We start from the raw sequence: 15,752 nt of genomic DNA, 5'->3' as shown, positions 1-15,752 counted from the left end.
TCTCAATATTTGCCAACACCATCTAGCATGAGCCAACAAAAGAAATGTTATTTCCAGGTCAAAGAATTGTTTAATTAGAGTGGGAAAACATTGACTGTTTTCTCTCACCCAGGCTCATTCACACTGTTCACCTCTTCTCAGCAGTGTCTTTGAAGACAAGCCTGTAGAACATAATTTCTGTAATTCTTTTGTTACTCTTCAGAGGACAGATTTGCCCACTATCATTAGGTTTGATCCATTACAGCCACAAAATTCATTGCTTAATATTACAGTCTCTAACGGTCAGTCCAGCAACTTCCTGAAGAGTTTCTCTGTGTTTGGAGCTTGCTTCAGCAGCAAGATTTGGAACTTGGATCCATTTCTAGTGGCTGTCAGTGACAACACTTTATTGTAACAGAGAGGGAAATAGAGCAATGATCCATTCTCAATGTAGGCATAATTTCAGGTTCAGGATGGTAGTGGTCATTAGGTGTTTGTCAGGAGGCAGTCAGGCTTTAAAACTACAGTGTTTTGTAGTGTGTGTCTTTTGAAACCTTTGAATACACTGGCTGTCTCAGCCATTTTGCTATTTTGGCTCATGAACAGGAGTTTTGATCAGATGTTCTGATACCAGCCTTCAACTTGTCAAGTTGTTTGCTTTGGGTATCACTTGACCTGTGCATACAGACAAACTGGGTAATGCAAGGCTGGAGAGCAGCCCTGCAGGAAGACATCTGGGTGTCTTGGTGAGTGGCAAGCTGAACATGAGCCAGCAGTGTCCTGGCAGCCAGAAGGGCCACCTGTGTCCTGGGGCCATCAGGGACAGCATTGCCAGCTGGGCAAGGGAGGGGATTGTCCCACTGCTCTGCACTGGGGCAGCCTCACCTCAGGTGCTGGGGGCAGTTTTGGGCGCCACAATGTAAGAAAGATATAAAGGCATTAGAGTGCATCCAGAGGAGGGCTACGAAAAGGGGAAGAGTCTAGAATGGAAACTATTTGAGGAGCAGCTGAGATCACTTCCTCAGCCTGGAGGAAACTTCATCATGGTCTACCAATTCATGAGGGGAAGTGGAGAGGCAGGCATTGATCTCTTCTCTTGGTGACCAGTGACAGGACCCCAAGAAATGGCCTGAAACTGTGCCAGGGGAGGTTTAGGTCAGATATCAGGAGAAGGTTCTTCACCCAGAAGGTGGTCAGGCAGTGGAACAGGCTCCCCAGGGAAGCAGTCTTGACAGAGACTGTCAAAACACCAAGCTTGACATGTCGAGTTCAAGCAGCATTTGGACAATGCTCTCAGGCACATGGTGTGTCTCCTGGGGATGTCTTGTGCAGGGCCAGAAGTTAGACTTGATGATCTTTGTGAGTCCCTTCCAACTCTGGATATTCTGATACTATACAAATACTTGTGTGAAGACTGTCCCTTTTATTGAGACAAAAAGCCAATCCCTGAAGCTGTTGGTTGTGTTTCTGTCAGCCCAACCCCTACCCTGGCAGGCCCACCTTCAGCTTTGTCCAGAGGGCGGGGCCAGCAGGTTTGGGGATGGAGGGGGCTGTTTCTGTTGTGGCTAGCGCTGGGCAGTTCCCACAGCTGCTTGAGGGCAGCCAAGGAGGCCAGGGGAACTGGGACAGCTCCGGGATTAGATGTGTGAGTTTCTCAGGGCTACTGCATTGGCAGGGCAGGTTCAGGTGAACTGGTCTGGCTGTCTGAGTGTGTGATCAGGTGGGCGCGTTCCTGCTGGTCTCCAGCAGAGAGTTGCCTGTGGAGAGAGGAGGTGGCTAAGCTGTGGGTGAGACACAGGGACTCTCCTCCACAGCAGGGCCCAGACCTAGCAGGGCTCACTGCTGTGAGTGAAGCTGCTGGCACACCTTGGCAGAGGCATCACCAAGCAGAGGGCTCCTCCAGGCAGGTTCACTGGTTAGCAGGAGGTGCCAATGCATCTCTTGCTTTCTAGAGCAATATTACCCCCACTCTTTCTCATCCTGACTTTGTTTTGCCTCTGCCTGTCGCTCATGCGAGCTGCTCTTATCCAGGCAGGCTCAATTTGAGCAAACACTGGCTCCAGTCCAAGTAGGCTCCCCAAGAGAAGACCAGAAAATAAGAGGCCAGTTAAAGCTGCTGACAGCTGCAAAAGCCTCAGCAGAGTTTTTCAACCAACCACTAACTTGATCCTGCACAGCAGCCTGACTAGAAGCACTTTGTGGCTGTGAGCTGCCTTTGAGGGAAGCAGGAGCTGTGAGGGGATTGATGACTCACCGTTTTCTCCCACACCAGCAGAGTGCGAGAGAGCACATCAGTACCCCAGCTGTCACAGCAAGCACGACTATCACTATGCCTACTATACAGCCTATTCCACGACAGAAAATGCTTTCCATGTGCTCGTGGGCATTAGGAGCTTGTTTGGTTGTTTCTCCAGCCTTTTCTGCAGAGCAATTCAAAGTGTTAGCCTGTCTGCTGCCTGTTTACCACTCGTGAACTTGCAGCATGTTTGATATCACCAGAATGTTCTCTTTTCCCCCCAGTGCTGGTCCTGGAGGCATACTCCCACCCTTTGGGGATGGTTGTCCCTCTGAACAGAGCTCAAATGATCAGGAGTGGGGAGCACTGCTGCTTGGCCAGTCACTTCTTCGGCAAAAACTCATAAGGAAGTTCCACATGCAATTCTCCCTCTCTGGGCCAGCTCCCACGCCCCAAGGGGATGGAGTCAGGCCTTCACAGGAAACACTTGAGCTTTGCTCTCCCTGTCTGCCTTTTCCCCAGCATGTGCACCCCTTGCAGCCACTCCCAGGTTTCAGGATGTGTTTCCCCAAAAGGGACCCCAGCAGGACTGCTCAGTACCTGAATGCTTTTGGTCTGCTTGAGGAGATTCACCAGCTTTCACATTCTCTTTTTTTTCTCCAGACTTTGGTAGTACTACCAAAAAGCAGATACAGGTAAAGCCTCAGCATGGCACAGGCATGGAGGATGTAGGAGGATGGGGAGGCTCCCTCTAGCTTCCTTGCCCAATATATGAATCAGAACACTAATGTGGACCTCAGCTCATAAGGGGGATCCTGTCTGGGGCTACTTTGGTAGCTTTGGTCATCTAGGTACTCAGGGCAAGCTCTGGGATGGAGCTGCAGGGGAAGCTATATTTGTGCAAGAGTCCTGTTTTGCATTTTCTCTGCAGTGGGATCCAGATGTCTTGAACCTAACACACTCTCAGCTTAGTTTCTGATGTCCTTAGTTTCTGATGTCTACATCCAAGAGCAGGCACTGGGGAAAGAGCCTGCTGCCACACAGCCATCCTGTGCTGACCATAGGACTGCAACTACCTGGCCATGCCAGAGGCTGGCATTGGCCTTGGGATGAATGAGTTGCATTTGACATGGAAGGAAGATTAAAAGGTAAATGTACTTTCTTTTAGGTAACTTACCTGTGGGATTATGCATATGCTTGGTGGCTGGAGATTTCTGTGAGCCATCAGCCTCAACATCTTAAAGAAAATTGCTCATTAGTAAGCTATTGACACATTAGTGATAATTATTCTTTCAAAGGAAGGGACATTGAGAACTTACATGCTCCAAGCTCGCCCAAGGGCTCCAAACCATCTTTCTTCCAAGCTGCCAGAGAATCTGCTAGAGAATCAGCTAGAAGCAAGCACAGAGAAGTGTTTCCATTGTGTGTTGGGATCTTCTGCTCTTGTGTACAGAAGCACTGGATGGGGGTCAGGTAACAACGTGGGAGCCAGATGTCAGTGGATTGCCAGAGCTGCAGAGGACCTGGGGACCTCTGAGCTGGCAGTTCAACACTCTTCAAGCACAATGTGCAACACCCCTGGAGGAGAGATGAACCCTTGGGACTCTCTCAACAGGAGAGTGCTCACACAGAGGAAACCTTCACTAAAGCACTGGCGAGAAGACCCCCCTAGCCCATGAAAGGCTAGACCAGTGCTGGCAGCTTACCTGCTTCCTGTGATTTCTGTGGAGCATAGTTGGCAGCCAGAGAATGCAAGACCATCAAGAGAACGAGAAGGGAGAGGAAAAGACGCTGGACAAAGGCCATGGTCCCTCTTCCACCACACTGCTGCTGCTGCAGTTGGGGATGGGGGCTGAGCAGTTGGTTCTTATGGCCAGTGCAGTGCCATGGAGTTCTGTGACCTCATGGTCTCATGCAACCAGGGCAGGGCCGTGTGGGGATGGCACTCAGGGTGCTCATGGAGAGCTGGTGGAGCACCATGAGGCTGTGTGACCTCATGGCCCTGGAATGAGCAGGCAGCCAGGGTGGGCATGTGTGGGGATGGCACTCAGGGTGCTCCTGGGAAGCTGCCCTCCCAAGCAGGGGAGCACATCCCATAGGGCAGCCCCACCCAAGGGCTGGGACACGGCCTCCCCGCTGCAGGATCAAGTATACCTTCTACAAGTCTGCAGACAATGCCAAGCTAAGTGGTGCAGTTGGCACACCTGAAGGATGGGAAGCCATCCAATGGGACCTGAACAAACTTGAACCCTTATGGGGTTCAATAAGACCAAGTTCAAGGTCCTGCACCTGCACTGGGGCAATCCCCTGTATCAAGCTGCAGAAGGCTGTAGTGTCTGCTTAGTTAAGCAATGTAATTTTTAAAATAAGACTAAAAGAGTATTTTAATCAAATATTGCATTTAGTTGAGTAATTCTATATGTAGAATAGGTATAAGAGAAAAAAAATTGTATCTTTGGGGCTTTTTTGTGGTTCAACTATTTTTTTACTGTAATGCCTTGATACTAAAAACTGCTTGAAAAACACATAGAATGTTTCGAAGAACTTCCCAGTTGTATCTCTGATAATCAGTGGCTTATCATACAGGCTTTCCTCTAGAAAGAGATTAGATACAACGAAGAAATTCTTCGCTAAACATGGTGAGGCACTGAAACATGTTGCCTATAGAAATGGTGGCTGGCCCATCCCTGGTAGTGTTCAAGGCAAGGCTGGATGGGGTTTTGAGCAACCTGGTCTAGTAGATGTTCCTGCTGGTGCCAGGGAGGTTGGAACAGAATGATGTTTAAGGTCCCTTCCTACCCTAACCATTCTATGATTCTGTGATTGACTTGACTTTCTGAGCTGGGTGGTGTCCAGGATTTCTGTCTGTTGTGGTCTTCACTCTGTCATCCAACAGACTTATTTTGTCTCAGTTCCCCTAAGTCAAAGGTCAGTCTTAAACTTTAAGCAAAAACATGACTTCCAAGCACACTGGCAGTTTGGATACTGAATAGCTCTCTGCTTGCTGCCACACCAAGCCCATTCTTTTTTTGGGTCTCCTTGCTGTCCATATCTTTCCAACCCATGGTGTGTTTGTTGGCTGGACTTCTCAGAAGAGCATCTATTAACAGAAGAAAATGTCTTTATACGGCTGAATGGACAATAATTCTCTGCCTTATGTGACTTTAGAACTGCTTTCCCCTGTCTTTGTTACTGTGTCCTTGAATTCTTTAGTGAACCTGAAGAAATCTGATCTCACTCTTAAGGAAGACATACTTAGCACTACTTTTGGTATGTTATGTTCCTAGTGTTCTCTTAGCCTATGGTTAAAATTTCTCCAAGGGTGGGTTAAACTGCCCTTGGAAGTTCCTTTCCCAAGGGGTGTTTGTACTGAGTGGGATTTGAACTCTTGCCTTTCAATATCTCTGTGAGGTATGTATTTCTTATGGTTATAACTATTCTCCACATAGGTAGGGAAAATTCAGGCCATTGTGGCTAGCAACTCACATCTAAAGTCATTCTTTAAAGACAGAGAGTATTGGTGATTCTCTGCAAGTTTATTCTCAAGGTGGTTTTCTAATTCTGCACTAATTTACTCTAGCCTCTTCCTTCTGGGGATACGAGCCTGCTGTGCCTTCCTTTTAGTAGGAAAGGCATTTTTCTTGCAGCTATCACAGAATGGTTCTCAAATGGTCCCTGGTGCTGGCAGACCCAGAATGGGTGGAACATCCCTGTACTAACATAGTGCCTTCTGGCAGGTCTCAAACTACTGCACTTGCCTTGAAGAATCTCTCAGAAACACTGGACATGCAGTCTACCGAAGGTTCATGTACACCTTCAAAGAACAGTTTGTACCGTAATAAAGTATTCAAGATCATGTGGTCCTTGACACTGCAATTTTCCAGTCACTATTTTTAAGGATGCCAAGTCCCACCTCCAGGTTTTTGAGTTGCACCAAGCTATATCTTGAAGTCACTTATCATCTGAACACAGAAGAGAAGCTATTTATGTACTGGCTATGATGCCCTGTGAAGGCTGATCTAGAACAGAGGCTAGACAGAGTTAAAGAATAAAGTAGGGATTTATTAAAAGGCCTCAGTGGATACACCTCAGGCAGTACAAGAGGCCAGCCAGGGCTACACCCAAGATGAACCTAAAATGGTCACAAAATGGATGACTGGTCACAAGGTCTCCCACTTTTGTAAGTTCTGGTTCATTGGCATATTGGAGTTAATTGTCCAATTATAGCTTTAGATTATGAAGTCCTATACTGCTTGATTTTCTCTCTTCATTCCACTGTTTATGCTCTTGGGCCTGAGATTTGGGTCTGTTGTCCTTGGTCCCCAGCTAGAGAAGGAATTGTTTTGTCTGCCTGCTCTGTGAAGAGAGCTTACCATCCCCAAATGTGAAGCTCAGAACTACACACTGAAGCAGTACAGAATCTGAAAAATAAAAAAGCTAAAACCTGAGGCATCAGCTAACTGGCACACTGTGATGCAGCTGTGAATCCTCTCGTAGCCTTTGCTTTCTCAGAGGGACTCCAGAATTCTGCTCCCCATCTCCCCCTCTCCTGTACACCATGAGATCAGCTTCAGGTTAGGGGGATCTTCTGCAGGTACTGCCAGAGAAATTTTTTTCTGGCCAAAAAATACACCCACTGTGTGCACCCACTGTATGCATGTGGACTGCATATGTTGAAAAAGTCTAGTAACTATAATCTCTTTTCTTTGAAAAATACTGGAATCATACAGTGGAGTCTTTATGACTAAAGATGCCTCTGAAAATATGTATTTTAGATCTAGTTTTACTGAAATGCTAATAGTGCTTTGTGTAGTGACTTTACTGTGACAGTGGCCATGTTTAAGAAAAATATAATAGCTGCACTCCTGTAAAAACAAAAAAACCCAATCAAACCCTTATTGAGATTGATTATTTGTCCTGGAAGAGGGTCATTTTACATGTGATTTTTCTGCTAAATTGTAATCTAAAATTCATAATGTTATAACCCTGGAATGACTTTTCATGCTTTGTGTATTTTCATTTCAGTAAGTCTCAGCAGTTTTGTACCACGACAAAACTTTCTAAGTATCGATCTGCCTGTGGTGATAGAGACATTTTGCAAGTATCCTTTGAAGTACGTTTGTTCTTTTAAGGTAAGAAGGGAACTGTTCAGAATTTAGTGACCTACAAAACTTCAGTTGGATGTCATTTTAGACAGGATGCCCTAAAATATTTCTGTAGAGATTTGACATCTTTATCCCATCTCTGCATTGATTATTGTCCATGTGCCAAGCTAAAAATGAAATCTCTCACTTTCTTGTGATTAAGAGCATATTTTTGGTCAGTGCTTTTTTTAACTCTTGAGGGTGAGCCTTAACAGATGTGACAAGAAAGCCAAAGTAAGCCTGAATTTAAGTCAGGAAAAAAGCTGTGTGCTTGCTAGCTTTGCAATATCAGAGTTTTATTATTTTTGTGTCATTATACTGAACTAAATAAGAGGATATGGCAGTTTTGTTTTTGTTTTTTTTTTTTTTTCTTCAAAAGAAAATAGAATAGCTGTTGAATAGGATAATTCAATCAGCTCTTGCTTATTAATGAACAAGGTTATATATATACACATACTTATAGATAGTAGACTTGAATGTGGGTAATCTAGGAATCCTTGGCCATAGGAACTGAAATGTTTACGCATGGCCATAGAATAACTAAACTGTGTAGTTCAGTTTAATAACAAGTCCATAGAAGCAGAGGAAAGGTACCACATAAGCTCCTGTTTTCTGAGAGCACATCAAGGTTCACTCTGCCCCAGCTGCTTTCTGACTGTGTGTTCTTGCCAGGCCATTCAGGATGGAGGTAGGTACTGCAGTTAGCAAGCCTTTAACCAGCAGTCAAATTTACCTGCCCGTGCCTCAGTCCCACATGCATACACATGTACATAAATCCACTCAGCTTTTCTGGCTAACAGGTAAGTAGGAGAGATAGGTCAGATTTCTGATGATATTCTAGTCATTTACTAGGGTGTGTTTTGGAAAATATTCCTAATCATGATTTCATACTTGGGTCTAGAATACCTTCTTAGATCAGACATGGTGTCAGAGCTATAACCTTCCTCCAAAACCACACAAAGCAAGCAAAGAAGATGGTGGTTTTGCTGTCTCCTGCTTTCACTCAAATTGTGAGGAGTGCAGGTTTAAGTATCCAAACTTAGCTCTTAAAAAATAAAAATCTGTAAAGGCAGTTCCCTGAGTGGGTATGTTATGGCATAAAGCTGATTTTACTCACATGATTTCTGTGAAACAGAATGGTAGCTAGAAAAATAATCTTTGTATGTCTCTCTCTGCATACTAGAAATACAATACATATATCTTTATTTTCTATTACTTTTTTTTAACATTTTCTGAGATACTTGCAATGAACCTTAACTACATTCAACCAGGTACCTCATCTCACTATCAGGAGCACTGGCAGTTATCAACGCTGTACCCTGCTTCGCTTTGGATGGTCAGTGGATATTAAATTCTTTCCTGGAAGCCACACTGAGCTCCCTAATTGTAGAAAAACAAAACAGAGAGCTTGTTGGCTTTTTGATTTTGCTTGCTGGGAGTGCTCTTTTGGCTGCCAATGTTGCACTGGGACTTTGGATGGTGACGGCGCGATAGAACATCGGATATTTTTCCATCAGTTCTCAAAGTACACAGAAATAATGAATACATTACATTTTAAAATGTGTCCAGTACTGAGATTGAAATAATTCCCTTAATATGACACTGAAAGAACAACTTTCAACTGTGGTTGCTGTTTTAATTTAAAACTTTATAGCACCATGCCTGTGGTCATGGGAAATGTAGTAGGAAAAAGTAGGGGCCTTTTTATTTACTCTTTAAGCACTGTATTCATTCTGGAGAAATTTCATTTAAGATTTCATAGGAAAAAATCAGACTTCATTAATTCAGATTTCAAAATAAGGGAATTATTTTGCCTCAAACATTTGTAAAGTGGGATAAAAAACCAGTTTTATTTTATAATTTAAATAATTGTCTGTGTGGGCTCTGATAATTTCTCAATCAGCATAGTCTTCAGTGACTTGTTTTGGTTTTTTTTAGTCTGGTATTCTACCAAACTGGATTTTAAGAAGCCCTAAAGTCTGGTCTCAAAATGGGGAAAAGCTAGGTAAATGCTTACCATGTATTAATGGGGAGAGAGCAGCCATTTGGGTTAATGGCTTTCCTTTCCACCTGGCCAAAATGACTGGAGGAATGTTGTCCTCAGGATGTAGATGAGGAGTGCCAATGTCTGCTAAAAATGAAGCATGTGGGAGGATAACAAAGCCCACATGTTTGTGTTGCTTACACTTTCAGTTGTATGTTATCAGACACAGCTGAAGTTTTTTTAAAGGCAATATTTGTCAGCAATAGCTACAAGATAACCGAAATTTAGTTCCTGAGTGCTGAAGTATGCTGTGCAGAGTTTTCCTAAGTGATATGTAATGTTTGTGGTGTTTTACTCAGAAAATAATACTGTATTCTACCTGTTAACAGTTGAAAGTGAAACCTATTGTTTTTATGGTGTCTATCTTCTAATGCTATGCATGCAATATGTACAGTAACTCACTGATGGTTTTCTATATTTCAAAGTGTAATTTTCCTTTGCTAGGATTCATTCTGTTCAAAGATAGCTAACAATGATATTTAGCTTGTCTTAGATATGAATTATTTAGAGGAAGAATATGATCGTGACTTGAACTATTTAAACATTTGGCTTTGCTTTCTGAGATGAATACAGACCATATCCTTGTTCTTAAATCAATAGTGAAAGGACAGTCAGTGTTTTACTGACTGAAGTATGTCTGATGTGCTTTGAAGTTCTTTAGGTTTACAATGTTTTGTACCCAAAAGGATTATATATTTCATGTCTTTTCCTCCTGTGATATATTGCCTAGTTTATCTAAACCAGGTTCAGTCAGAGCCTTGCCTCAATATAGGCTGATATCTAAACAAAAATGCTCTGGTTTGGGAGCCTAAATATTTGAAATAGAAAATTTTAGAAAAATACCCTGCAAGTTCTGCCTCATACATACAGTGTTCCCCATAGGAGCTGCTGCAGCTCAGAGTTCCTTTACAGAAATGACCTTTCTACCAGGAACTGAAGTGGAACCTAAGCTCACAGATCCTGGCTTGCAGGGAGCACTGAAACATCCAGGACCAGGTAAAATAGATTCTTCTGGCACTTGAGGTGAAAGCCTGGGTAATTTCAAAGGGGGGCTGAGCCCAGTTCCTGGTGTTGCTGCACAAATTCATAGCTCTGTTATGTTTGCATTTGCCCACTGATGTGTACTTTTGCACAGTAGCTTTCACACTTCAGATGCACTCCTTTCCTACAATGATGCAAGCAGTAATGAGAAACCATGTTTATTTATTTGTTGTTGGCTAGTTTACATCCCCTTCCAGTGCTGCCACAGGCTGGGTGGACCCTTGAAGTTCACCTCTGTGGGGTGGCTGGCCTGTGCCTCTCCTTTTCAGTCATTTCAACCCAGGCAAATTGGGTTTGATCCTGGTAGGAGAGGGTGAATCCTTCAGTCCAATGTGAGCTGGCCCCTTTGGGGACCACTAAAAGTAAAACAAAGTGCAAGAAAGGAAAAGCAAACTACACCCTGTAAGTCTAACTTGTCATCACTCCTGGAAACACAGAGAGGTTTCAGAGTAGCAGATGGGCCACTCTGCCATCCCTCAGTGGGCAGGAGGACAGGAGCAGCCTGGTCCTTGCACAAGGCCTGGCTCTGAGACTGTTCCAGACTGCCCTCTCACCTCAGTGGCTGTTTACTGATCTGAGCTCTTCCTTTCAGTGGCTCTTTAACACTTTCCTCTGTATCATCCAATCTACAGTGCAAAAAATTATTTTGGATTTAGAAGTTTTAAGGTAGTTTAGTAAGACAGGATATTTACTTTCAAAACATGTCAAGTTTGATATTTATTTATTCATGTTGACTACAATGGCTTGGAACAATCCTTTAGTATAGTGCCTCTCATGGAAATGTAGGCAACAGATTTGGGAAAACCCAAAGCTTCGGAATTGACATGCACAAATTTCATCTGCTATAGTGAGGCTTGCTGGCTGTTCCTGGTTATTTAGTGTGCTACTAAATGAAGTTTAGTATGAAGTTTTATCAAATGAAGCTAAACATGAAGTTTTATCAAATGAAGCTAAAGCCAGTGTACTTTACACAGTCAGTGAAAGCCACAGTTCTACTGAGTAGAACTTAAGTCTGTGTCTGACCTCATAAGGAAGAAGAGGGTGGAGAAGACATGGCTTTAGCAAAACAGACCCACTAGTGCACTGTAAAGACCCTAGATACCTTGTATGGAAGAGAGAGGACTAGAAGTGCTTAAAAATAATTCATGAGTCCATTTCTCCACATGCTAAAATTTGACTGAGTAAGGGTTGAATGAGGCATGTACAGGTTCTTTAGATCAAGACTTTAGGCAAACTTGAGTATGAATGGTGACCCAGCACATCTTAGATTAGTGTAGACAAAGGTAATAGTCAGGTTGGACTACTCTCTTAAGAAGAAGTTGTTCAGTGGGTCCATTTCATTCTCTATAATCCTGACATATGGATTACATTCTGATAAGCATGTGCCATATTTACACTTACTGGGACAATTTTTCCTTGGGTTTTGGCCATTTATTTAGCAAGAGAAAACACAAAAGTACAGAGTGATTTTTGTGTGTTGGATTTTTACATCAGCATTTCTGATGTGTGTTTTGTTTTTGTAAAAATAGGAAGTCTTTAAATTAAATCCTTCTACATTTTATTCTGATTAGCCCCTCAGAATCTTTAATACAGAATCCAGCAATATAATTTTAGGGCATATTGACTGGACTATAAAACAGCACTCTTAAAGATTGGATGGCTGCTATTATTTATGTATATACTATGCATTTTAAATCTGTATCAGATGGAAAAAGTAATGTCTAATATTCAGAAATGTTATACTTAGCTTTTGTTTGAAAATTTCCAGAAGAATTCCATAATTATAATCATTGTTCTACTTTTTTTAAATGAAGTTGTTTTTTATATCAGCAAATATTTACATAGCATTTTCTGATAGTGCATGATATGACATGAAAATGGAAAACTCCTTAGCATGGGGGACGTTACATGCTCTTTGCTAACTTGGGAATTTAAAAGCAGCTTGCTTCTGTACAAATTAAATGAAAGAGGCTTCAGTAGAAAAAGTATAGGCAAACTTGCAGATTAGTCATCCCAAATTATGAGCCACAGTGGAAAATGTGTTAACTCATCCTTTTTATTTAGAATGAAACGATCATGTTATTAGTTTTTGTGACAACCATGTTAACAGTTAATGTGATAATTCTACATTTGTGGATATGTAGAAATATATTCTATTTGTGGATATGTGTACATACATACATTTGTATAAGAGATACATACATAGCCATAGGATGGATTAGTGCTTTTTTAGGGATAGCTTACAGCAATCCTCCATATCTTGCAATGTAGGCTTTTGTTTTTCTTTTTCCACCTCTCTGTGAATTCTCTCTATGGTTTTCTCTGGATTTAAAAAGAGAAACTTGTGTTTTTTTCCCAAAAGCAATTCTTAACTTCTTTATTAACAGAAGACAAGTGGTGGGTTCATGATGTAACCACAGCTGCATGAGTTTTGTTCAGCTGATGTTTAAAGCATGTTTTTTATTTCTGTGAAGCCTCAGCTACAAGCATGGTAAACACAGCTTTTTCAGGGCAACTAAAAAAGGTCAGCCTTCACTCTTTACTGCTGCTGTTTGTGCTGTTCTGGAGAACTGGGATGAACAAGGCTCTGCAGAGCATAGTGAAGAAATAAAGTTTTCAGGACAGAACTCTCCATGGCAGTCAGGATGTTTCAGCTTTCTTTTAATAAGGATATGTTTTGTTCAGTTTAGCACATGAGCAATCCCAGCATTCCCCTAGCTTCCCATACATTTTACATGATGTCAAAGGGTGACCTGTAGGAATATTTTTTAAATAAATTACGTTTGTCTTACAAATTCAGAGCTTTCATACAGATCTGGATATCACTAATGACAGATGAAGAAGGCTTATAAAGGTTTATATAGCCTTGTCTGTATTTAACTGTTTTTAAAATATGTGAGTTAAACTCTAGATATTAGTAGTTACTTGTAAAATATGCTTTCTGTACACCTGCATTCAGACCAATTTCCACAAGCAGTCTTGCCTCAGCTTTGTTCTTGTAATTTTGTGAGGAAGGAATCTTGAAACTTGACACAAGTAAGACCCAATATTGGCAAATATTTTATACCCTCTTGATCCTGAACTTCATGTGACGTGTTCTACTAATTAGTTATTTAATGTGACTGAGTTACCTGGGATACACACCCTGCACAATGCAGCATTTGGGAACATTGCACTGGGGACTGCCCCAAAACAGCAGCTCTGTGACTTCTGGTCCTTGGGCTCATCCACTCCATCATGTGAAGAGCAGATGGCAGCGTTTAAGGGCAGTGAAGGACTGAGTTCATGGCAGCTGTATGAAACTTTCACACTGCTGACCTGGTGTGAAAGGACAGGAACAAAGAGCAGGATATGACACTGCAATTCCTTTCATTCCATTTACATTGTCATGAAACCTGAAAAGAACTTGTAATTAACATTTCAGAGCAGGAAGATAGGTTTTCCAGCCCTTCACTGAATCATTCAGTGACTGGTGGTCAAACTTTTTTTCTTAACACTTTGTCATTCCTTCAATAAATATGTGCTGATAAGTAGCATGAGTAGTTGAAGCATATTTTGTAAAATGGACTTGGGTATTTCTCACCTCTGGATGTTCATCCTGGGATGGTTTTTGTAGCATCATAGTATAATTGATCTTCATTGATTCTGGTTGAAGGTTTGGAGGCTATTTCCAAGCCTATTTGGAAAATCTATTTCCAAGTTGTTTGTTAATATTTTAAATTCATCTTTTCCTTACATTGCTTTGTTTTTAGATTTCATATACTCAGTTGATCTTATCTGAAGCCTGTCAATGGAATATGTATTGTTTAGAAATTCACTGTGGGATTTTTTTTTCCTTCTACATGGCCTTATTTTTCACACTGACTCACAGCTGTGGAATGTTAGATTTCTAGACCCTTTGTTCCCACTATGCATTGTTCATGATCATGGGTTTTTTAAAAGACAGGAAAAAAAGAAAGCTTCATTTTGAAAATGTCAGCTAACAAATATATGGAACACTGAATAATGTATTGTGGTTTTGTTTTGCTTTTTTCTCTATTTAATTAACCAAACAATAAGTATTGTTTTCTATGTATGATAAATGTATCCTGCAAATAAATTCATTGTCTGATTGTTGATGTGCTTAAGTCTGTTTTTAAAAATAAGGTAGAGTGACATAATTCCTTATTAGTGGCAATTGCCACTAATATTCTGTCATATATTCTGTTCTCTTCATATGTGATGCCTATATTCTCTCTGGGTACCAACAAGATACACCATCCTTTTCAGTATCTGACCACCTAAAAATAATAATAACTATAACTTTACTGTCCCTTATTTATCATCTTATCACAGTAAGTAGTAGTTGAAATATTGGATGCTGGATGTCATCATCAAGGTAAGCAAAACCACTGCTCTGGCCAGTCCTGTGTGAAGAACTTAGAACGTCAGCTCTTCAAAGGTGAACTCCCATATGACAACCTCTGATTTGTTTATCCCAGAGCTGGGCACATCCCCTGGTTCTGGACAGGTTTCCTTGGGTATCCAGGTGGTGTCTGGGCTGTGCTGGCACCCAGCTCTGTGTGGGAGGGAAGTGTTGTTGCTGTTCCTTGAGCAAGCTCATCTGGAGCCAGCCAGGTTATTTGTTCTGAGAACTGAGCCAGCCTTTGTTGCCTATTGGACACGCTGTTACTTTATACAAGCAGAGCTCTTTCAGCAATTGTGGCTTTGTTCCCAGATAAAAGATTGCCATGAGAAATGGACACAAAGCACAGATTGGACACATTGGTAGGATTTCCCAGATAGGTTGCTATGCAGTTTTTGCAATTTTCTGAATTGCATTTTTCTGGCATGAGGAGATGAGATCCCTTTCCTCTTACCCATGTTAAAGCTAGATACAATAGCATTTTTTTTTCTGAAGCATGTAAGCTTTTAGGAGAGTTCTGAGGTTTTTCAGTTGGTTTTGAAAAGCTTATCCTTTATTGTGATGAGGTATGTTCCTCTTGTAATCTGGAAAAACAATCAATTATATCCTAAGGAATATTGCCTTATTTACTAATGTAATTTCAGGCTAAAATTTAAAAAGAAACCCTGTATCTATGAGTCTAATTGCTAGTAACTTTATAAAGAAAGCTGAATATAATTCTTCCTGTGATCATACCAGCTTGAACCACCAAGCACAGAAGCATTCCTAAATACCTGCAGTAGATCTGTATGCACTGAACTCACTTAAATATTTTAAAGTATTTTTATGATCTTCTGATATGACCTACACAACAAAATAAAATTTAAGGTTTGATTCTAATCTTACGGTGGTAAACAGATAATT

The 15,752-nt window shown here is 41.6% G+C and overlaps 1 protein-coding gene across 2 annotated transcripts in view; it reads left to right on the top strand.

Moving 5' to 3' along the window:
- Nucleotides 1-14,560, top strand: part of MBTPS2 (membrane bound transcription factor peptidase, site 2) — a 41,774-nt gene extending 27,214 nt beyond the window's left edge. Inside the window, exons 10-11 of one of the 2 annotated variants that reach the window (XM_054654802.2) lie at nucleotides 7,241-7,316; nucleotides 8,631-14,560. In XM_054654802.2, the coding sequence (XP_054510777.1) occupies nucleotides 7,241-7,316; nucleotides 8,631-8,853 (299 nt within the window). In that variant the 3' untranslated portion in view covers nucleotides 8,854-14,560. Of the gene's footprint in view, nucleotides 1-7,240; nucleotides 7,348-8,596 lie in introns of both variants that reach the window. The other variant, XM_077172408.1, reaches the window with a different exon arrangement.
- The last annotated feature ends 1,192 nt before the right edge of the window (nucleotides 14,561-15,752 follow it).

Source organism: Agelaius phoeniceus, chromosome 2 (genome assembly GCF_051311805.1).
Source record: "Agelaius phoeniceus isolate bAgePho1 chromosome 2, bAgePho1.hap1, whole genome shotgun sequence".
NCBI classification, from domain to species: Eukaryota; Metazoa; Chordata; class Aves; order Passeriformes; family Icteridae; genus Agelaius; species Agelaius phoeniceus.
The sequence above is the reverse complement of the archived record's forward strand: the minus strand, read 5'-3'. Positions and strand labels throughout refer to the sequence as shown.